The sequence below is a fragment of the Electrona antarctica genome, assembly GCF_951216825.1.
Source record: "Electrona antarctica genome assembly, contig: scaffold_125, whole genome shotgun sequence".
In the NCBI taxonomy this organism is placed as follows: domain Eukaryota; kingdom Metazoa; phylum Chordata; class Actinopteri; order Myctophiformes; family Myctophidae; genus Electrona; species Electrona antarctica.
This window is the reverse complement of record NW_027637521.1, coordinates 233799-257462: the sequence shown is the minus strand read 5'-3', so window position 1 is coordinate 257462 and position 23664 is coordinate 233799. Positions and strand designations below refer to the sequence as shown.

Sequence of the window (23664 nt, the reverse complement as noted above, 5' to 3'; positions counted from 1 at the left end):
TTTTGACAGCAAATTTAGATTTTTTTTTTGTCATTTTAGTCTTTGGAATGAAGCTTCATTTATTTTTAGTCATTATTCTAGTCATCTGAAATGTTTTAGTGTTAGTCTAGTTTAAGTCGACTAATGATATGATTTTAGTCGACTAAAATGTATTTCGGTGGGCCTTGGTGGCGTCGTAATGGTTGATTTGCTGAATGTAGCCGATCTACACTGCACTTGTAGATCTGCTATTTTCAGCATGCAACCAAGCATAGAATGACTTGTCTTTTAGTTCTACTGGATCTCTTCTCCACCCTAACATTTAGTCTAGGTTTTATTTGTTGACATTGTCAGTATATTAGTCTTAGTTTTAGTCATGTTAGTCTTCCTCAGTGGAAAAAAGTAGTCGACAAACATTTTCCGTCAATGTTTTAGTCGACTAAATCAACACTAACTGGTTCTTCAAAGTGTGGTCCAGGGTCCCCCGGGGGTCCTTGAGGGGGTTCCAGGGGGTCCTAGAAGCTAAATGATCAAATATTAACCATATATTTATTTGATATTTGAAAATAGCAGATCTACAAGCTCACAATGCATTATTGTACAGTTTGTAACATTTTTAATGACACAAATCTGATCTAACGGGGGTCCGGGGTCAAAGGTCAAATGCTTGGGGGGTGTTGACATGACAACGTCCAGGAGCTGTAATGGTGATGTCACTGCTCTGATTATTACATCATCACAATGATGTCACTGCTCTGATTATTACATCATCACGATGATGTCACCGTGATGTCATGGCGAGTCACTCATGCCCAAATATGGAGTCCATGATGTAACACTAGGCCGGTGGCCGGTACCCCGTGGCGACGGTGGTAACCATGACAACCTGCACTCACTCAAACATGTTGAGTAACCATGGCGACCTGATGATGTCACCCTCACATAGAGACTCTATCTCTGCTCACACAGATACGCTGAGGAGGAGGAGCCTAACCAGAACCCAGCATAGAGAGGTCCAGTGGGCGTGGTCTGGAAGGTGTACAGGTGTCTCAGTGAGTCAGAGCACACTGTGTAGAAGGACAGAGTCCCAGCGGGACGGTCCACATACACTGATACTCTGTAGGAGCCTGTAGAGGCTCTGACAGGGAGGACAGTCTCCTGTCCGTTGTGTCTGACATAGTACCTGAAACCACCATAACGACCATAACAGGACAGACTCCAGGACTTGTCATTCCCTCCAAACCAACAGTCACCACCTCCTTTCCTGCTGTTTGTTCCGTCAGCCACTGCTATACCAACCACTCCACTGCACTCTACCTCCCAGGAACAGCATCCAGTCACACTCTGTGAACTCAGAACCTGTTCACGGACATCAAACCTGTCTGGATGATCAGGAGGACGCTGACCCCCTGACCTCTGTGACCCCAGTGTGACCTTCCTGTTGTCCTCAGACAGAGAGAGGTCACAGTGTGCTGTGTTTGTGTCCAGTGTGAGACGCTGGAAATCTGATGAGAAAACAACACAGTACACATTAAATACATCATTCACTGACACACACACACACACACACACACACACACACACACACACACACACACACACACACACACACACACACACACACACACACACACACACACACACACACACACACACACACACACACACACACACACACACTGCATGTGCGTGTGCACACACACACACACACACACACACACACACACACACACACACACACACACACACACACACACACACACACACACACACACACACACACACACACACACACACACACACACACACACACACAGATCTACAAACTAATGCAGTGTTCATTTTGACAACACATTCTGATTTAGTCTTTTGAATAACATACCATTTAGTTTTAGTCCTATTTTAGTCAGTTGTACATTATTTAGTCTAATTAGTCGACTAAATTAAGTCTCGATACATTTAAAATGTAATAGAGAAGATCGTCACTGTCGGGTGAAGTGTTAGAGTCCAACCACCAGGGGGCAGAATGTCTTAAAGTCTCCACACAGTGTGATTTTATTTGAACTGAGGACCCCCGAAAATAATCATATTTCAACTGAGGACCCCCGAAAATAATCATATTTGAACTGGGGACCCCCTAAAATAGTCATGTTTGAACTGGGGACCCCCCAAAATAGTCATATTTGAACTGGGGACCCCCCAGAATAATAATTTGAACTGGGGACCCCGAAAATAATCATATTTGAACTGGAGACCCCCCAGAATAATAATTTGAACTGTGGACCACTGGACCCCCATAATAATCATATTTGAACTGGGGACCCCCAAAATAATCATATTTGAACTGGAGACCCCCAAAATAATCATATTTGAACTGGTGACCCCCATAATAATTGAACCCCCACATTGACAAGCCCTTGGAATTGTATAGGCATTACATTTAGTTTGAGGCATTGTGAGCTTGTAGATCTGCTATTTTCACAATATTTTCCACTTTATTACACACGCGTTGAAATCTCAGATCTGTAGTTTTATGAGCGGTGCCTCCTCTCCATTACACAGCTATGTACCTGTCTGTCTCTCTGTGTACCTGTCTGTCTCTCTGTGTACCTGTCTGTCTCTCTGTGTGCCTGTCTGTCTCTATGTGTACCTGTCTGTCTCTCTGTGTGCCTGTCTGTCTCTCTGTGTACCTGTCTGTCTCTCTGTGTACGTGTCTGTCTCTATGTGTGTCTGTCTCTGTGTGTACCTGTCTGTCTCTCTGTGTACCTGTCTGTCTCTCTGTGTACCTGTCTGTCTCTCTGTATACCTGTCTGTCTCTCTGTGTACCTGTCTGTCTCTCTGTGTACCTGTCTGTCTCTCTGTGTACCTGTCTGTCTCTCTGTATACCTGTCTGTCTCTCTGTGTACCTGTCTGGCTCTCTGTGTACCTGTCTGGCTCTCTGTGTACCTGTCTGTCTCTCTGTGTACCTGTCTGTCTCTCTGTGTACCTGTCTGTCTCTCTGTGTACCTGTCTGTCTCTCTGTGTACCTGTCTGTCTCTCTGTATACCTGTCTGTCTCTCTGTGTACCTGTCTGTCTCTCTGTGTACCTGTCTGTCTCTCTGTGTACCTGTCTGTCTCTCTGTGTACCTGTCTGTCTCTATGTGTACCTGTCTGTCTCTATGTGTACCTGTCTGTCTCTCTGTGTACCTGTCTGTCTCTCTGTGTACCTGTCTGTCTCTCTGTGTACCTGTCTGTCTCTCTGTGTACCTGTCTGTCTCTCTGTGTACCTGTCTGTCTCTCTGTGTACCTGTCTGTCTCTCTGAGTACCTGTCTGTCTCTCTGTGTACCTGTCTGTCTCTCTGTGTACCTGTCTGTCTCTCTGTATACCTGTCTGTCTCTCTGTGTACCTGTCTGTCTCTCTGTATACCTGTCTGTCTCTCTGTGTACCTGTCTGTCTCTCTGTGTACCTGTCTGTCTCTCTGTATACCTGTCTGTCTCTCTGTGTACCTGTCTGTCTCTCTGTGTACCTGTCTGTCTCTCTGTGTACCTGTCTATCTGTCCGAGCACGGAAAGCTGCAACACGGTAACTCTCTCATTTCTCAACCGTTTCAGACGTGGGAAGGCTCGCCAGAACTGAGCCGGCCCCCTGGGCGCGTTCCTGGAGGTCTGGATGTTCTGGGGACCCCCCGGGGACCCCCGCATGGTAACACACGGTAACTATTTACTAAGTACAGCATAGAGCACAGTACACTACAATACAGTACAGAGCACAGTGCAGTACAGTAACTGTAACAATACATGTATAGTTGCACCGCTCAGTTCACACATGTGTGATTTATATTTCTGGTTGTCTTGTATGTTGTTAAATGGAGCGTGGAACGATGCCAATGATCGACACGGGAGATCACTTGTGACTTTCAAACAAAAACGAGATCCACCTGTGATCTGCACACATCACGGCTCTGCACCACCTTTCATGCATCGCACGTCAGAACTGAACTTATGCCAATATAGACGAAATACATGTTGTTTACGACCAGGTTAGTGAATGAGGCCCATTGTTTCTGTCAAACCACATGACCTCATCTTGATGGTGTTAAGGACCAGGCCAAGAGCAGAGAGTAGAGAGCACAAGAGTTTTCAGGACAACATCAACCAAGTATACAACAGTGTATAAATGTTAATGTGTGATGTTGACACAGACAGAAAACTCACGTTTTGTAATGAGTTGACTCAGTTGAGGATTAGTGAGCCAATCTTCTCCTCCATGTTTCACTCTGTAGGAAGTAGAACAACAATGCATCAATGTCTAACTGTCTAACACAACGTCTCCACTAGCTGACACTACAGTGTTTCACTCTGTAGGAAGTAGAACAACAATGCATCAATGTCTAACTGTCTAACACAACGTCTCCACTAGCTGACACTACAGTGTTTCACTCTGTAGGAAGTAGAACAACAATGCATCAATGTTCTTTTTTTTTTAATCCAAAATGAGTTAAAAGAGGCAGACTGTCACTATTCACATACTAGAGCATGTCTGAAATAAATGTCAGAGCTGAAATATGTAGCTATAGGTGTAATGTTAGTCCACAGAAGTGAACATTTCAAGCATGTTTTCTCAACTCGTTTTCTGCAAGACATTACTCTATAAGCCATATCTCCAAAACTGGTGGGTCAACTCAAACTGAACAACCAATATATCAATTTGAAGATATGATTCCCAGCTTTCATATGACTTAGCCTCGGTCAGAAACTATCACATATTGGATATGTCTTGTTATTAGATTTAGTTTTTTGTTGTTGTTTAGTTTTGAGTACAAATGCTAGGTTAATATTTCCAGTTTCTTTGAGGCACTGCATTGTTCTCTCTGCATGCTTTGTGACGTCGTGTCAGAGTGAATACACTGTTAAGGGAAACACTGCACTGTCCAACATGGACACAGCCCAAGTCTACTCACTTGCAGTTCTCCAGGACTGAATCATTCACCACGTTGAGGCTCAGGTCCAACTCTCTTAGGGAGGGATTAGAGTTTACAGCTGAGGCCAGAGCTTCACAGCATCTCTCTGACAGGCCGCAGTGAGCCAGGCTGAAACACCAGATGGAAACATACATGAATAAATGAATTAATAAATAACACATTTAAATATGCATTATTCCTGGATTTAGAACCTGCTTCCAGCATCTATTAAAGGACTCTCTTGTCCCACTTAGGGTGCCTTCACACCTGGATGCTTTAGTTCAATTAAAACAAACCCTGGCCCCCAACATACTGTAATCATATTTGAACTGGGGACCCCCCCCCCTCCTCCCCTTAGAAGCAATCGGAATTGTAGGCATTACATGAATGCGAAAATATTACAAATCTACAAGCTCACAACGCTGCTCGGCTCCACAGATACATTTTGTGAAACTAGCCAAACTACAAGCTCACAAAGCCTTGCAGTGAGCTTGTAGATCGGCTATTGTCACAATGTTTGCCTCTTTCTTCCGTAATATTTGACAATTTGGTTTTAAAAATGTTTTAAAAGTAATTTAATTGTACCTAAAGCCCAAAGGGTCGGGACAAAACGTTTTATTTACTTTTTATTTATTTTATCAACCACAATGAGTTGCACACCAAGTTGCATTGGTGTGGTTTATCTTAAAAACACTTTGTCCCGACCCAACCCTTCGGTGTGGTTGCTTTAGAAATGTGCAGATAGTCTGTATACTGTATACTGTAACTTATACTGACGGTTTGTCTACTGTTCAGTGAGAAAACAATGCTGCACATTAAGCTAATCCTCTGGGGACCCCCTTGGGGGTCCAGACCCTCAGTTTGAGAACCACAGACCTAGACTAATAGAATGATAATTGATTGGTACAGTAGGTTGATGCAGACTATTGATTATGTATTCATGGGTAGCACGGTAAAGCTCGATAACTGTGGCGTAGCTACAAGGGATTGAACGTCGAAAATAGCCGATCTACAAGCTCACAAGTGCTGCGTCTCCGACGCTCTGTGATTCAATTCAGTTAAATTGTATTAAAGTGTCAACTCACAACAAGTTGTGTCAAGACACTTTACATGTAGAGCAGATAACCAACATAGATCCCACCCTGAGCATTAAGACATTTGGAGACAGTGAGCTTGTAGATCAGCTATTTTCGGTGTGCAACTATGTATGTCAAAGTAGCCTGTACATTTGCCTTAAAGGGATATTAATTATTCAATATCAAGCTTATTAACCCTGAGGCCGATTCTACAAAATGTCTTCTAAATCTGAAAACATCTGAAAAACCTATATTTCTATGTCAGTGGTTCTCAAACTACAGTATTTCACGTCAAGGACCCAAAAAATGATATGTAATAGGCCGCCGACCCCCATCTGAAAACATGCCCCCCCCACCCCCCCCCCCCCCCCAAAAGCAAATTATTTGAGTTAAAAATGTTCGCCCTGAGAATATATATTCAAAGATTTGTGCCACATGTTCACGATTTTTCAAAAATAGCAGACCTACAAGCTCATAGCGTGGCACTCCGTGCCGCGCTATGAGCTTGTAGATCTGCTATTTTTCAATAGCTAAAGTATAAAACACCAAAAGGGGTTCCCACCAAGAATGGATTAATACATTCTCACCACAGCATTCATATTATATTCACATAATACAGTACATAATAAAACAGAAATGATCATAATAAATGTGGTAAATGTATCTTACTTTAGAACTTCCAGTCTACAGTGTGGGCTCTTCAGTGAAGCACAGAGCAGCTCCACTAGTCCTGAGTCCTGCAGGTCGTTTTCACTGAGGTCCAATTCTCTCAAATGGGAAGGATTAGAGCTGAGAGCTGAAGACACAACTTCAACACCTGTCTTACTGAGTTTACAGCCAGCAAGTCTGTAAATGCAGATTAAATAAGAGATTATAAAACAAATGATACCTAAATAATCATATCTGAACAGAGGACCACCTACCTGACAAGGACTTGGAATTGTAGGCATTACATTTAGTTTGACTCGGCTCCACAGATACATTTTGTGAAACTAGCCAAACTACAAGCTCACAAAGCCTTGCAGTGAGCTTGTAGATCTGCTATTTTCACAATGTTTGCCTCTTTCTTCCGTAATATTTCACAATTTGGTTTTAAAAATGTTTTAAAAGTAATTTAATTGTACCTAAAGCCCAAAGGGTCGGGACAAAACGTTTTATTTACTTTTTATTTATTTTATCAACCACAATGAGTTGCACACCAAGTTGCATTGGTGTGGTTTATCTTAAAAACACTTTGTCCCGACCCAACCCTTTGGTGTGGTTGCTTTAGAAATGTGCAGATAGTCTGTATACTGTATACTGTATACTGTAACTTATACTGACGGTTTGTCTACTGTTCAGTGAGAAAACAATGCTGCACATTAAGCTAATCCTCTGGGGACCCCCTTGGGGGTCCAGACCCTCAGTTTGAGAACCACAGACCTAGACTAATAGAATGATAATTGATTGGTACAGTAGGTAGATGCAGAATATTGATTATGTATTCATGGGTAGCACGGTAAAGCTTGATAACTGTGGCGTAGCTACAAGGGATTGAACGTCGAAAATAGCCGATCTACAAGCTCACAAGTGCTGCGTCTCCGACGCTCTGTGATTCAATTCAGTTAAATTGTATTAAAGTGTCAACTCACAACAAGTTGTCTCAAGACACTTTACATGTAGAGCAGAGAACCAACATAGATCCCACCCTGAGCATTAAGACATTTGGAGACAGTGAGCTTGTAGATCAGCTATTTTCGGTGTGCAACTATGTATGTCAAAGTAGCCTGTACATTTGCCTTAAAGGGATATTAATTATTCAATATCAAGCTTATTAACCCTGAGGCCGATTCTACAAAATGTCTTCTAAATCTGAACATTTCTGAAAAACCTATATTTCTATGTCAGTGGTTCTCAAACTACAGTATTTCACGTCAAGGACCCAAAAAATGATATGTAATAGGCCGCCGACCCCCATCTGAAAACATGCCCCCCCCAGAAGCAAAGATTTGAGTTAAAAATGTTCGCCCTGAGAATATATATTCAAAGATTTGTGCCACATGTTCACGATTTTTCAAAAATAGCAGACCTACAAGCTCATAGCGTGGCACTCTGTGCCGCGCTATGAACTTGTAGATCTGCTATTTTTCAATAGCTAAAGTATAAAACACCAAAAGGGGTTCCCACCAAGAATGGATTAATACATTCTCACCACAGCATTCATATTATATTCACATAATACAGTACATAATAAAACAGAAGTGATCATAATAAATGTGGTAAATGTATCTTACTTTAGAACTTCCAGTCTACAGTGTGGGCTCTTCAGTGAAGCACAGAGCAGCTCCACTAGTCCTGAGTCCTGCAGGTCGTTTTCACTGAGGTCCAATTCTCTCAAATGGGAAGGATTAGAGCTGAGAGCTGAAGACACAGCTTCAACCTCGGTCTTTCTGAGCTCACAGCCAACAAGTCTGTAAATGCAGATTAAATAAGAGATGATCAAAACAAATGATACCTAGTTCACTGTCATGGAAGTGAACTAAAACATCTCCTATCTATAGTTATCCAGACATAAACAGTATTGTGGAATAGACCAGGGGTTCTCAACCTTTTTGTCTGGGGACCCCCAGGGATGCTTTGGCCATGTCTCGCGACCCCCGCCCCGCTTCCCCACCCCCAATACAAACTGACTGCAAAAATAACCTTAATAATAGAGAAAATATATCATAAATGAATACTGAAACCAGATATAATCATTAAGGAAAGTTTATGCATGTACTATGTGTACTATGTAAACACTTCATTTCCATTTCCCAGCCATTCAGTTGTAATAAATAATTTGGGGACCCCCCAAAATAATTTGGCGACCCCCCGAGGGCTCGTGACCCTCGGGTCAACACCACTAGAATAACAGGAAGATCGACATTTAGATATCATAGATTTCAACCATCAGTAGAAGGTGTGAAATGAAGACTAGTTTGATTTTCCCCAATATTATAAAAGAAATGTCATAACCTACAGTATGCTCTCAGATGTTTTATTTCTTAGCGGCCAAGAACATCTAAGTGACGGGTTGAAACGAGCGTTTAAATTGCTTGCTTAGTCAGCCATGTGTTGGGAAAGTTCATCTTTTTTAGTTCAAACATTTAAAAATGAACTAGTTCAGTTCATAGTTCATCATTCAACATTTTGAACTAAAGTTCATTGTTCCAAAAAAAACTATTTTGGTTAATTTTCGTTTTTTTTTCTTTGCTTTTTTCTTTTCTTTCTGTTTTTCTAAATTATTGCCGCAGCCCATAGCCATAGAACCTCAGACTTTATTCCTATTGGGAATAACTTTGGGATTAATAAAGTTACAACTTTTACAATTTCTCCATTACCATTATCCAAAATAATTCCTTCTTGTATATTTCTTTTACATTTGGGAAAAAATTGCTCTTTTGCAATGTGAAATGCCACAGAATTCTTAATCCTTTTCCTTGTCTTTATTATGGGCCAACTTGTGAAAGCTGCATGCTTTTATTGCGAAGGCTCTCAGTTCTCAGTTCAGTTCTCACAGCCTGCATATCTCCGCGTGCTGAAAATAGCTGATCTACAAGCTCACAACGCATCGCGGACGCAACACGTTTCAGTTTCACCATTTTCAGCATGGAACACGTTGTACGACGAAGAATAAATCAGGCATCGCTGCTTATGTGGAGGGAGATGTCTTTAGTTGGCCGACCGAGGCGATCATGTATTTAGACAAATACCTCCTCCACGCAAAAATAACAAGCTATTGGAAGCTATTTTTCGTGGCACATTATGTTTAATCAAACAACAATAAGTTTCCAGTGTTTGGGTCGGGAGTCGGGATGTTCTGTGTCTGCGTGCATGACAGGATCCTCATGCAGAGATGCGTGCTGCGCGCTCCAGTGAAATTGTACGGCTGAGAAATATTAGTTCAATTGTGTCGGATAAGGACTTATTGGTGGGTTTTCCATTAGATATTAAGGCCTGTTTAGGATGTGTCTTAGTGGGGATTTCGCCTGGAAGGCTCTATGGAAACACTCACTCTTGAACGAAGTTGAACGTGAGAAAGTGCCGTTCACACACGCCAGAAATGAACGCGTTCACAATGACGTTCATCAAACAGAAATACAGTACATTCACGTTCACCCAAAATATGAACGAGTTCGTGAACGATCGTTCATTGAACGCGTTCAGGGACAACACTGAAGTCAGCATGTTTTCCCAATGCAATCTTACGGAAGCAGTCCTGTGCATGCAGACAGGGTTGACATTGAAGCAGTCCTGTGCATGAAGACAGGGTTGACATTGAAGCAGTCCTGTGCATGCAGACAGGGTTGACATTGAAGCAGTCCTGTGCATGCAGACAGGGTTGACATTGAAGCAGTCCTGTGCATGCAGACAGGGTTGACATTGAAGCAGTCCTGTGCATGCAGACAGGGTTGACATTGAAGCAGTCCTGTGCATGCAGACAGGGTTGACATTGAAGCAGTCCTGTGCATGCAGACAGGGTTGACATTGAAGCAGTCCTGTGCATGCAGACAGGGTTGACATTGAAGCAGTACTGACAGGGTTGAGATCGGGAAAACATGGAACCGGCTGTATAAAATGCTGCGTCATTGTAAATGGTGGATTTATGTAGGACTTTTATCCAAAGCTCATTTCTGTTTAAATTGCGGACGGGAGGCAGACTTTCACTTCTGGTTCATTTCTGGTTTTATCTGTTGCCTAGCAACCTAGCATCATTCATGAGTTGGTGAAGAGCGCCATCTATCATAAACCACTGAAAAGACCATAGGACACAATACTGCGTGCTTGGCAGTCAAGTCAATGTGTTAACTACTAACCGAGCCTTTCTGCAGTTCCTCACAGCTGGGACCAGTCTCCTTCGCCCCTCCCCTGATGTGTTGTATTTGTCCAGGTCCAACTCTTCCAGAACCTCCTCTGACATCTGCAGCATGACGGCCAGAGCTGAACACTGGGTCTCAGACAGTTTCTCTGTTCTGTTCTCTGACTTCAGGAACTGTTGGATCTCCTGATGTAATGAGTGGTCGTTCATCTCCATCAGACAGTGGAAGATGTTGATACATCTGTCAGGAGAGATATCATCACGAGTTAACATCCCCTTCAGGTTCTGGATGGCTTCCTGGATCTCCTCTGGACTGTTCTCTGTCTGACCCAGAAGGCCTCCTAACAGACTCTGGTTGGACTGCAGTGAGAGGCCATGAAGGAAGCGGACTAAGAGGTCCAGGTGGCCATTTTTACTCTTCAGGGATTCATGCATAGCAGCTTTCAGGAAGTATGAGAGGGAGATGATACTGTAGTAAAATTCATCTCCCAGGAATGTCTTCAGTACCTTCTTGTTCTTCTGTGTGAAACAGTGGTACAGGTAGACTGCAGCCAGAAACTCCTGGATGCTCAGATGAACAAAGCTGTAGACCGTTTTCTGGAACAGCACACTCTCTCTTTTGAAGATCTGCGTGCACACTCCTGAGTACAGCGCGGCGTCTTTCACATCAAGACCACACTCTTCCAGGTCTTCTTGGTAGAACATGATGCTACTTTTCTTCAGATGTTTAAACGCCAGCTTGCCCAGATTCAGAAGAACATCCCTGTCAGACTTCATGAGCTGCTGTCGATTATCTTTCTTTTTTTTGTTTCTTTTCTTTTTTCTCTTTTCCCCCTCATGAGTCTCATCATACTTCTGCTTCTTCGTGTTTGTCTGAACCAACAGGAAGTGGCAGCACATCTCAGTCAGGGTCTTGGGCAGCTGTCCTATCGTGGTGAGTGTCCTCAACATGTCCAGCAGAACGGTAGCAATGATCCAACAGAAGAGTGGGATGTAACACATGATGTGGAGGCTCCTTGATGTCTTCAAGTGTGAGAGGACTCTGTCGGCCAGCTTCTCTTCACTGAATCTCTTCCTGAAGTACTTCTCCTTCTGGGGGTCTGTGAACCCCCGCACTTCTGTCACCATGTCAACACATGCAGGAGGGATCCGATTGGCTGCTGCAGGTCTGGTGGTTATCCAGAGGAGGGCCGAGGGGAGCAGATTCCCCTTGATGAGGTTTGTCAACAGAGCATCCACCGATGATGTCACTGTGACATCAGAGATGATTTCATTTTTGTCGAAGTGCAACGGAGACCTGCTTTCATCGAGGCCATCGAAGATGAAGCAAACTTTCCAGGCAGCGAGCTGCTCTGCTGTGACCTTCTTTAACGTTGGGTGGAACTCATGGATCAGGTTGAGAAGACTGTACTGCTCATCTCTGACCAAGTTCAGCTCCCGGAATGAAAAGAGAACCAGGAGATCTATATCTTGATTCTCCAAACCTCTTGCCCAGTCCAGAGCAAACTTGCGCGCAGAGAATGTTTTTCCGATGCCAGCGATGCCATTGGTCAGAACTGTTCTGCCAGGGAACAGGATCTTAAGGATTTTACAGCAGTTGATTGGTTCGTCATGGAAGGTCTTCATGTTGGAAGTTCTCTCAAGCTGTATCACCTCATGTTGGCTATTAACCCCTTCACTCTGTCCCGCTGAGATGTAGAGCTCTGAGTAGGTGCTGGTGAGGGAGGTTCCAGACTCTTCCGTGAGGGAGGTTCCAGACTCTTCCGTCATGTGGTTTTTCACTTCATCAAGACTGTCCTGCAAACTGACCTTATAATCGTTCAAATCATCCTGCAGACTGACGTCTGAAATGAGAAGAACATTTATGTTTAAAATATTCAGGTTAATTTGTTTACAGCACACATTACTAATTTAATGCCCTACAGAAAATATGGACTTTGTTAACACCATTAATGCGCCAGAATGTTTCAAAAATAATGGTGCTTTAGTGCCAAGCAGATCGGGCAGATTTTACTCTGAAACGTCTTCCATTACCCCCCAACACCAGGAGGCATAATCTTCCGTTACTTCCTTGCGCTGAGAAGTGCGAGGAAGAGAAGCGTCTCTCTCCATAAGCGTTTATATTCCAAACGAGATGATTGGTTAAGTCAGAAATGATGACGGAACATTGCCGTTGTGATCAAACCCATGGAGAGTGCCATAGATGTAGTTATTTGTGTTTTATATCATTAAAAAGGACCTACAGACGTGTATACACGTCCAATGCACCCCGCACGCAGATTTAATACAAATACATGTAAAAACTGCCAAAAGTAACACAAGATCAGTTGTTTTTGTCTAGTTGTTGAGTGATAGTTGTTTAGCTTCATTATTTGCACTAAGATATAATTGATACAGACCAAAAAAACACATTTAGTCTGACTATGATTTCTGCAATTTTCAATGAGTGCACATTCTTACTGCTGCCCCGTGGGAGGTTAGGGTGAGGGTTTGAGATATCGGACCAATGGTATGTCTAACCAAAAGCATGTACCCACTTTGTCCAGGTGTGGTTTGACTGGGTGTCTTCAGTCCAGGTGTGGTTTGACTGGGTGTCTTCAGTCCAGGTGTGGTTTGACTGGGTGTCTTCAGTCCAGGTGTGGTTCTGGATGTATTTCCACACTGGGGACAGCCACGGTGTCCTGTGGGAGCGGACTGGTGTCCACAGCGGATAGAGACTGGATCTGTCAGAACCTCCTCACACACTGAACACCTGGACGCCTGCTCTGCCACAACACGATTCCTCTTCCTCTCCCTGTGGAGATGAAGACAATGTATTAATAATAGTCTTTAATACGGACATATAATAATATAGTATGACATATTACATCATTGATATGTCCACGCTGAATTGTGTTACAATAATAATCTCCATGTCATGAAACTATATGGTATATTCATGAATCTTTCAATCATACATTATTATTTAAGATATAAATTAATCAATTTGTTTGACTGATTAAGACACGTCCACGTGCAAAGTTTTTGCTTTGATAAACAACTACATTTGTACTATTGGCAGTGCTGCGTTCTATTATCTTCTTGACTTCACCAGTTCAAATCCTAGCTGCTGTTTTGTCAACAAGATGGAGATCATGAGAGTGATTTGTGACAGGCAGGATAAACTGTTACCACAACAAGATGACATAAAAGCAGGGATATTATTATAAGATCCTTGATCATCTTTCAAACATCTATTGACACAAAGTCTATCTATCAAATTACCAGATTATTTTAATCTTCTATTTTCTACAACCAACGTAAAACTACTTTATAGTTAATGATGTCTTTGTGGATTAATTATGTTAAAATCCAAGATAAGAAGCCAGATTTGTTTTGGATGTTTTTGTTTTTAGGAAAGTTCATAGAGAAGGCGTGGCAGTTACGTTGGAGAACAATGTATCCATAACTGTTTATGTATTGTGTTTGTGGTGTGTTGGTGTTTGTACATTTAGTGATTGTCTTGTAAGCGTTGTGCGGGCTGGGCATCTAATGATGCAGGACACATAAAAAACTGTTTCTTAGAAGTGGTCAAACTATAGAATACATGTTCAGAAGCATCTTCCATAAAACCATGATTGTTTATCTAGATATTCGATAAAAGTAAAGGTTAAAGCCACCGTCTGTGATTTCTTCAACTGGTTGTCTGTGTTGGTTTAGAATAATAATGTCTAACCATCATGCTTCTGTATATTATGTGCTAATTGTTTAGGAACAGGTAGTGAACTGTGGGCTCTCCTTTCATGATGTTATAATTGTTTAGGAACAGCTAGTGAACTGTGGGCTCTCCTTTCATGATGTTATAATTGTTTAGGAACAGCTAGTGAACTGTGGGCTCTCCTTTCATGATGTTATAATTGTTTAGGAACAGCTAGTGAACTGTGGGCTCTCCTTTCATGATGTTATAATTGTTAAGAAACAGTGCTAGACTAGTGAACTGTGGGCTCTCCTTTCATGGTGTTATAATTGTTTAGGAACAGCTAGTGAACTGTGGGCTCTTCTTTCATGATGTTATAATTGTTAGGAACAGCTAGTGAACTGTGGGCTCTCCTTTCATGATGTTATAATTGTTAGGAACAGTGCTAGACTAGTGAACTGTGGGCTCTCCTTTCATGGTGTTATAATTGTTTAGGAACAGCTAGTGAACTGTGGGCTCTCCTTTCATGATGTTTCCCAAACTGCAGATTGGGACATGGCCTGAAAACGTCCGTACCCCAGCCTAGATCCAGAGTGAATATTGGGCGTGATTATCCTCTAGTGTGAGCGGTTTAAAGATCCAATCTTAAGCATAGGATGATTGACATACAGTGTGTGTTGAGGTCCGTAGTTGTGTCATAGTGTTGTGTACAGTATATTGTACAGGAGGATTGACATACTGTGTATCTGGAGGTCCAGGTTCATTACTGAAGTTAATAGGTTCTCCCATAGACGTGTCACTCTTCATAGACAGAAGGCTGGGTGTTGGAGACTCTGCTCTGTGGTACAGACCTCTGGAATAACATAAATGTTTTCATAATTATCATCTACATGGATTACAGTTCTCAGTCACCACAACTGGTTGCTGTCAGACAGTCGAGGACGTCACAACAATGTGTCATTAATCTGGATTGTTACTGTCCAAGTGTCCGTTATGCTTTATATTGTACAGGAGGATTGTTACTGTCCGAGTGTCCGTTATGCTTTATATTGTACAGGAGGATTGTTACTGTCCGAGTGTCCGTTATGCTTTATATTGTACAGGAGGATTGTTACTGTCCGAGTGTCCGTTATGCTTTATATTGTACAGGAGGATTGTTACTGTCCGAGTGTCCGTTATGCTTTATATTGTACAGGAGGATTGACATACTGTGTATCTGGAGGTCCAGGTTCATTACTGAAGTTAATAGGTTCTCCCATAGACCAGTCACTCATTCATGTCCCATTATATTATTATTGACCATTATATAAAGCTCTTCAAAGTTACAGTACAATAACAGGTTCATATTCCATAGTTTACACACACACACACACACACACACACACACACACACACACACACACACACACACAGTGTTGTGTATTGTAGTGTTTAGTGTGTATTATTGTATAGTGTAAATATTGTATAGTGTAAATATTGTATAGTGTAAATAATGTATAGTGTTATAGTGTAAATATTGTATAGTGTAAATATTGTATAGTGTAAATAATGTATAGGGAGATTCACATACTGAGGTCCAGGTTCATTACTGAAGTCAGGAGGTTTTCCCTTAGACGTGTCACTCTTCACAGACAGAAGGCTGGGTGTTGGAGACTCTGCTCTGTGGTACAGACTTCTGGAATCAGAGAAATTGTTTTATAATTATCACGTGAATGAAGACATCAGTCTGTTCCAGATTCCTTATTGTTACATCCAGTTATACGAGTATAAGAGAGTGAAATATTTGGGTTTCACCTCATAACGACACGCAACAAAAAAATCACACCCCTGTGAAGTGAGGGGCGCTCTTCTTATCATCATCTCATTCCTGCCAATCACAGATTGCGTCCTCACCTTCGTCTTCAATGTTTGTGTTACGCAATGTTTGTGTTTTACACAAACACTAAACACTGTCCATTCATTATCAATAGCATTTAATGTTTATGTTTTACACAAACACTAAACACTGTCCATTCATTATCAATAGCATTTAATGTTTATGTTTTACACAAACACTAAACACTGTCCATTCATTATCAATAGCATTTAATGTTTATGTTTACACAAACATTAAACACTGTCCATTCATTATCAATAGCCTTTTATGTTTGTGTTTTACACAAACATTAAACACTGTCCATTCATTATCAATAGCCTTTTATGTTTGTGTTTTACACAAACATTAAACACTGTCCATTCATTATCAATAGCCTTTAATGTTTATGTTTTACACAAACACTAAACACTGTCCATTCATTATCAATAACATTTAATGTTTATGTTTACACAAACATTAAACACTGTCCATTCATTATCAATAGCCTTTAATGTTTATGTTTACACAAACATTAAACACTGTCCATTCATTATCAATAGCATTTAATGTTTATGTTTTACACAAACACTAAACACTGTCCATTCATTATCAATAGCCTTTAATGTTTGTGTGAAATTGCAAGTTTGTTGATAATGTTGCTAATGTGTTTCTCAGTGGAAAGAGGTGAAGCTTTTGAGACCAGTGTTTGCTCAGTGTGTGGGTTGGCCGTTCCTCATACACTGTTTGTGGTGAGTTTTGGTTTTAACTCACAATGAATGTAATTGTCTTTGGATTTATCGTAAGGGGTTCTCTTTGTTGTTTTCCCTAGAAGGAGCCTCTACCGTATGTTGTGGGTATTGATTGATTGATATAAACACATTGATAAAGTGTATTGATTGATTGATATAAACACATTGATAAAGTGTATTGATTGATTGATATAAACACATTGATAAAGTGTATTGATTGATTGATATAAACACATTGATAAAGTGTATTGATTGATTGATATAAACACATTGATAAAGTGTATTGATTGATTGATATAAACACATTAATAAAGTGTTGTGCATACTATGCAGGTTATACTGCCAATGATCCAGAGCCAAATTGGGTCCAGTTTGTAATTCTATTTTGTTTACACTTATTGTATTGTATACAGGCTTGCATGCCATATTTGCCAAACTGTGGCCTTTGATTCACTTTGACATAAAAAGGAAAATACAGACCACCAACTTCCTGGGAAATAAAGGTGTGTGTGTGTCTGTGTGTGTGTGTGTGTGTGTGTGTGTGTGTGTGTGTGTGTGTGTGTGTGTATGTGTGTGTGTGTGTGTGTGTGTGTGTGTGTGTATGTGTGTGTGTGTGTGTGCGTGTGTGCGTGCGCGTGCGCATACATTCATAATTTTATAGTGTATATTGTATAGTGTGTATCAGGTGCGCAGATAGGGGGGGGGGGGGGGGGGGAGTTTCATGAGGAGGGGGGATTATCCCCTCCAAATTAAAAAGCCATGTACCTATAGGCTGCATGTGTTTTGCTGTGAAATCCACTAAAAAACGTGGAAAATCTGCGTAATTATGTGCAAAAGTGGGACGGATATCCCCCCCTCCGCATAATATTTTTCGCGTGCGCTTTGCGCGCGCAGATAGCCCCCAAATATGTCCCCCCCCCCCAGTTAAAAAATACTATATGCGCCCCTGGTGTTTATATTGTATAGTGTGTATATTGTATAGTGTGTTTATTGTACAGGAGGATTCACATACTTGTCTGGAGGTCCAGGTTCATTACTGAAGTCAGGAGGTTTTCCCTTAGACTTGTCACTCTTCACAGACAGAAGGCTGGGTGTTGGAGACTCTGCTCTGTGGTACAGACTTCTGGAATCAGAGAAATTGTTTTATAATTATCACGTGAATGAAGACATCAGTCTGTTCCAGATTCCTTATTGTTACATCCAGTTATACGAGTATAAGAGAGTGAAATATTTGGGTTTCACCTCATAACGACACGCAACAAAAAAATCACACCCCTGTGAAGTGAGGGGCGCTCTTCTTATCATCATCTCATTCCTGCCAATCACAGATTGCGTCCTCACCTTCGTCTTCAATGTTTGTGTTACGCAATGTTTATGTTTACACAAACATTAAACACTGTCCATTCATTATCAATAGCCTTTAATGTTTATGTTTTACACAAACACTAAACACTGTCCATTCATTATCAATAGCCTTTAATGTTTATGTTTTACACAAACATTAAACACTGTCCATTCATTATCAATAACATTTAATGTTTATGTTTACACAAACATTAAACACTGTCCATTCATTATCAATAGCCTTTTATGTTTGTGTTTTACACAAACATTAAACACTGTCCATTCATTATCATTAGCCTTTAATGTTTATGTTTTACACAAACACTAAACACTGTCCATTCATTATCAATAACATTTAATGTTTATGTTTACACAAACATTAAACACTGTCCATTCATTATCAATAGCCTTTAATGTTTATGTTTACACAAACATTAAACACTGTCCATTCATTATCAATAGCATTTAATGTTTATGTTTTACACAAACACTAAACACTGTCCATTCATTATCAATAGCCTTTAATGTTTGTGTGAAATTGCAAGTTTGTTGATAATGTTGCTAATGTGTTTCTCAGTGGAAAGAGGTGAAGCTTTTGAGACCAGTGTTTGCTCAGTGTGTGGGTTTGGCCGTTCCTCATACACTGTTTGTGGTGAGTTTTGGTTTTAACTCACAATGAATGTAATTGTCTTTGGATTTATCGTAAGGGGTTCTCTTTGTTGTTTTCCCTAGAAGGAGCCTCTACCGTATGTTGTGGGTATTGATTGATTGATATAAACACATTGATAAAGTGTATTGATTGATTGATATAAACACATTGATAAAGTGTATTGATTGATTGATATAAACACATTGATAAAGTGTATTGATTGATTGATATAAACACATTGATAAAGTGTATTGATTGATTGATATAAACACATGGATAAAGTGTATTGATTGATTGATATAAACACATTAATAAAGTGTTGTGCATACTATGCAGGTTATACTGCCAATGATCCAGAGCCAAATTGGGTCCAGTTTGTAATTCTATTTTGTTTACACTTATTGTATTGTATACAGGCTTGCATGCCATATTTGCCAAACTGTGGCCTTTGATTCACTTTGACATAAAAAGGAAAATACAGACCACCAACTTCCTGGGAAATAAAGGTGTGTGTGTGTCTGTGTGTGTGTGTGTGTGTGTGTGTGTGTGTGTGTGTGTGTGTGTGTGTGTGTGTGTGTATGTGTGTGTGTGTGTGTGCGTGTGTGCGTGCGCGTGCGCATACATTCATAATTTTATAGTGTATATTGTATAGTGTGTATCAGGTGCGCAGATAGGGGGGGGGGGGGGGGGGGGAGTTTCATGAGGAGGGGGGATTATCCCCTCCAAATTAAAAAGCCATGTACCTATAGGCTGCATGTGTTTTGCTGTGAAATCCACTAAAAAACGTGGAAAATCTGCGTAATTATGTGCAAAAGTGGGACGGATATCCCCCCTCCGCATAACATTTTTCGCGTGCGCTTTGCGCGCGCAGATAGCCCCCAAATATGTCCCCCCCCCCCAGTTAAAAAATACTATATGCGCCCCTGGTGTTTATATTGTATAGTGTGTATATTGTATAGTGTGTTTATTGTACAGGAGGATTCACATACTTGTCTGGAGGTCCAGGTTCATTACTGAAGTCAGGAGGTTTTCCCTTAGACTTGTCACTCTTCACAGACAGAAGGCTGGGTGTTGGAGACTCTGCTCTGTGGTACAGACTTCTGGAATCATATAAATGTTTCTAGAATTATCATGTGAATTCACTTGGTTCAATATTTGTTGTTGTAAAGTACCATTTTACATCTACATGGATTAACGTGTTCAGTCACCACAACTGATTTCGGTTATTTGGAAGCACATCACTCACCGGAAATAGCTGATCTACAAGCTTACTGTCCACTGTAGCATGATGTAAGATCTACAAGCTTACTGTCCACTGTAGCATGATGTAAGATCTACAAGCTTACTGTCCACTGTAGCATGATGTAAGATCTACAAGCTTACTGTCCACTGTAGCATGATGTAAGATCTACACGCTTACTGTCCCCTGTAGCATGATGTAAGATCTACAAGCTTACTGTCCACTGTAGCATGATGTAAGATCTACAAGCTTACTGTCCTCTGTACCATGATGTAAGATCTACAAGCTTACTGTCCACTGTAGCATGATGTAAGATCTACAAGCTTACTGTCCTCTGTACCATGATGTAAGATCTACAAGCTTACTGTCCTCTGTACCATGATGTAAGATCTACAAGCTTACTGTCCACTGTACCATGATGTAAGATCTACAAGCTTACTGTCCACTGTACCATGATGTAAGATCTACAAGCTTACTGTCCACTGTAGCATGATGTAAGACATTATTTATTTGAAAAATCCAAGATAAGAACCCAGATTTGTTTTGGATGTTTTTGTTTTTAGGAGAATTCATAGAGAAGGCGTGGCAGTTACGTTGGAGAACAATGGATCCATAACTGTTTATGTATTGTGTTTGTGGTGTGTTGGTGTTTGTACATTTAGTGATTGTCTTGTAAGCATCGTGCGGGCTGGGCATCTTATGATGCAGGACACATAAAAAAACTATCAATCTATAGATTGATCGATCGTCTGTCCTTCTGTCTGTCTGTTTCTTAGAAGTGGTCAAACTATAGAATACATGTTCAGAAGCATCTTCCATAAAACCATGATTGTTTATCTAGATATTTGATAAAAGTAAAGGTTAAAGCCACAGTCTGTGATTTCTTCAACTGGTTGTCTGTGTGTTGGTTTAGAATAATAATGTCTAACCATCATGCTTCTGTATATTATGTGCTAATTGTTTAGGAACAGCTAGTGAACTGTGGGCTCTCCTTTCATGATGTTATAATTGTTTAGGAACAGCTAGTGAACTGTGGGCTCTTCTTTCATGATGTTATAATTGTTTAGGAACAGCTAGTGAACTGTGGGCTCTCCTTTCATGATGTTATAATTGTTTAGGAACAGCTAGTGAACTGTGGGCTCTCCTTTCATGATGTTATAATTGTTAAGAAACAGTGCTAGACTAGTGAACTGTGGGCTCTCCTTTCATGGTGTTATAATTGTTTAGGAACAGCTAGTGAACTGTGGGCTCTCCTTTCATGATGTTATAATTGTTTAGGAACAGCTAGTGAACTGTGGGCTCTCCTTTCATGATGTTTAATTGTTTAGGAACAGCTAGTGAACTGTGGGCTCTCCTTTCATGATGTTTCACAAACTGCAGATTGGGACATGGCCTGAAAACGTCCGTACCCCAGCCTAGATCCAGAGTGAATATTGGGCGTGATTATCCTCTACTGTGAGCGGTTTAAAGATCCAATCTTAAGCATAGGATGATTCAAATACAGTGTGTGTTGAGGTCCGTAGTTGTGTCATAGTGTTGTGTACAGTATATTGTACAGGAGGATTGACATACTGTGTATCTGGAGGTCCAGGTTCATTACTGAAGTTAATAGGTTCTCCCATAGACGTGTCACTCTTCATAGACAGAAGGCTGGGTGTTGGAGACTCTGCTCTGTGGTACAGACTTCTGGAAACCATAGAAATTAAATATGGATGAAAACGTGATTATTCATATCCTATTATATTATTATTATATCATATAAAGCTCCTCAAAGTTTCAGTACAATAACAGGTGCGCATTCCATAGTTTACACACACACACACACACACACACACACACACACACACACACACACACACACACACACACACACACACACACACACACACACACACACACACACACACACAGCGGTGGCTCAGGGGTAGAGTTTCCGGATGGTAACCACAAGGTCGCCAGTTCAAACCCGGGCTCCCCCAGAGTTAGTGTCGAAGTGTCCTTGAGCAAGACACTGAACGCCTAATTGCTCCTGATGTGCTGGTTGGTACCTTGCATGGTTTCCGCCGCCATCAGTGTATGAATGGGTGAATGTAATGCACAATCTATGTAACGCGCCTTGGATAAAGGCGCTATATAAATGCACCATTTACCATTTACACACACAGTAGGTCTGTACAGTGCAGCTTTGGAACACCACATTGTGACTTCATTCAAACACATTTTTAACTTATAATCTAAAGATTGGGAGACCATGTTGTTACACCATTGTGCCGTCATATCATAGTGTTGTGTATTGTAGTGTTTAGTGTGTATTATTGTATAGTGTTATAGTATAAATATTGTATAGTGTAAATATTGTATAGGGAGATTCACATACTGAGGTCCAGGTTCATTACTGAAGTTAAGAGGATGTCCTTCACCCTCACAACATACAATTAAATAATAGATATATTTAACATAGTGTGTTACATAGACATCATGTACACAAGCAGTCAGTCTGTATAGTGCAGCTTCACCTCTGAACTCCACATTGTGTAACTTATAATCTATAGTTAAGATTGGACAGGGAGGATACACCTTTATGAAATGTTGTCTGTTGCTTTAGTAATTAGCATGTACTTAGCATGATATTATGAGGTCGTATCATATTGTTGTGTTTATTGTTTTTTCTGTTCTTCCCAGCTAAGTCCTGCCCTATGCGGGAGCTAACTATCTCCGTAGACAACGCCCTGGTAAAGTCTGTCCCGACAGCCAGGAACCTTGGTGTTGTCCTGGACAGTCAGCTCTCGTTCAAAACACACATCACAGCTGTCACTCGATCCTGTAGGTATACACTCTATAAAATACGACGAATTAGACCGTTCCTCACCCAGGAGTCAGCCCAGCTCCTAATCCAGACAACAAAACTTGACTATTGTAACTCCCTCCTTACTGGCCTACCGGCATGTGCACTTAAGCCCCTCCAACTGATCCAAAATGCCGCAGCTCGCTCAACCAGCCAAAATTGTCACACGTCTCCCCCCTGCTCCGCTCCCTCCATTGGCTCCCGGTCGCTGCCCGCACAGAATACAAAACTCTGATGCTGGCATTCAAAGCAACCAAAGGTATGGCTCCCCCATATCATATCTAAAGTATGATCGTACCCTACAAACCCTCCCGTACACTCAGATCAGCCAATGCAGGGAAGCTGGAAGTACCCTCACTAAAAATGCCAGGACAACGCTCCACACGTCCCAAACTCTTCTCCCTTCTGGCTCCAAAACTATGGAATGCACTCCCCATCACAATCAGAACTGCAGCCTCACTCCCAATCTTCCGC

At 41.2% G+C, this 23664-nt stretch overlaps 2 protein-coding genes across 2 annotated transcripts in view; both read right to left on the bottom strand.

Annotated features, from left to right (window-relative positions):
* Positions 1 to 332: 332 nt before the first annotated feature.
* Positions 333 to 12551, bottom strand: LOC306918876 (protein NLRC3-like). Its single transcript, XM_079531728.1, has 6 exons — positions 10831 to 12551; positions 8269 to 8445; positions 6665 to 6841; positions 4920 to 5048; positions 4174 to 4235; positions 333 to 1484 (listed from the first exon to the last, which is right to left on the bottom strand). The coding sequence occupies exons 1-6, from the start codon at positions 12456 to 12458 to the stop codon at positions 931 to 933; spliced, it is 2727 nt and encodes a 908-aa protein (XP_079387854.1). The 5' UTR covers positions 12459 to 12551; the 3' UTR covers positions 333 to 930.
* A 1018-nt stretch (positions 12552 to 13569) lies between these two features.
* LOC306918874 (uncharacterized protein) overlaps positions 13570 to 23664 on the bottom strand; it is a gene marked incomplete at both ends in the record, with an annotated part of 47315 nt that continues 37220 nt past the window's right edge. Inside the window, one exon of the mRNA XM_079531727.1 lies at positions 13570 to 13626. Within this exon, the coding sequence (XP_079387853.1) occupies positions 13570 to 13626 (57 nt within the window). The remainder of the gene's footprint in view (positions 13627 to 23664) is intronic.

Coding starts and splice junctions, on each gene's coding strand:
- LOC306918876 (XM_079531728.1), bottom strand. CDS start 12,458: ATGAAGACCTTCCATGACGAACCAATCAACTGCTGTAAAATCCTTAAG. Junction 8,446..10,830: donor AGGAACTGCAGAAAGGCTCG/GTTAGTAGTTAA, acceptor CTGCATTTACAG/ACTTGTTGGCTGTGAGCTCA. Junction 1,485..4,173: donor GAGTCAACTCATTACAAAAC/GTGAGTTTTCTG, acceptor TTTTCTCATCAG/ATTTCCAGCGTCTCACACTG.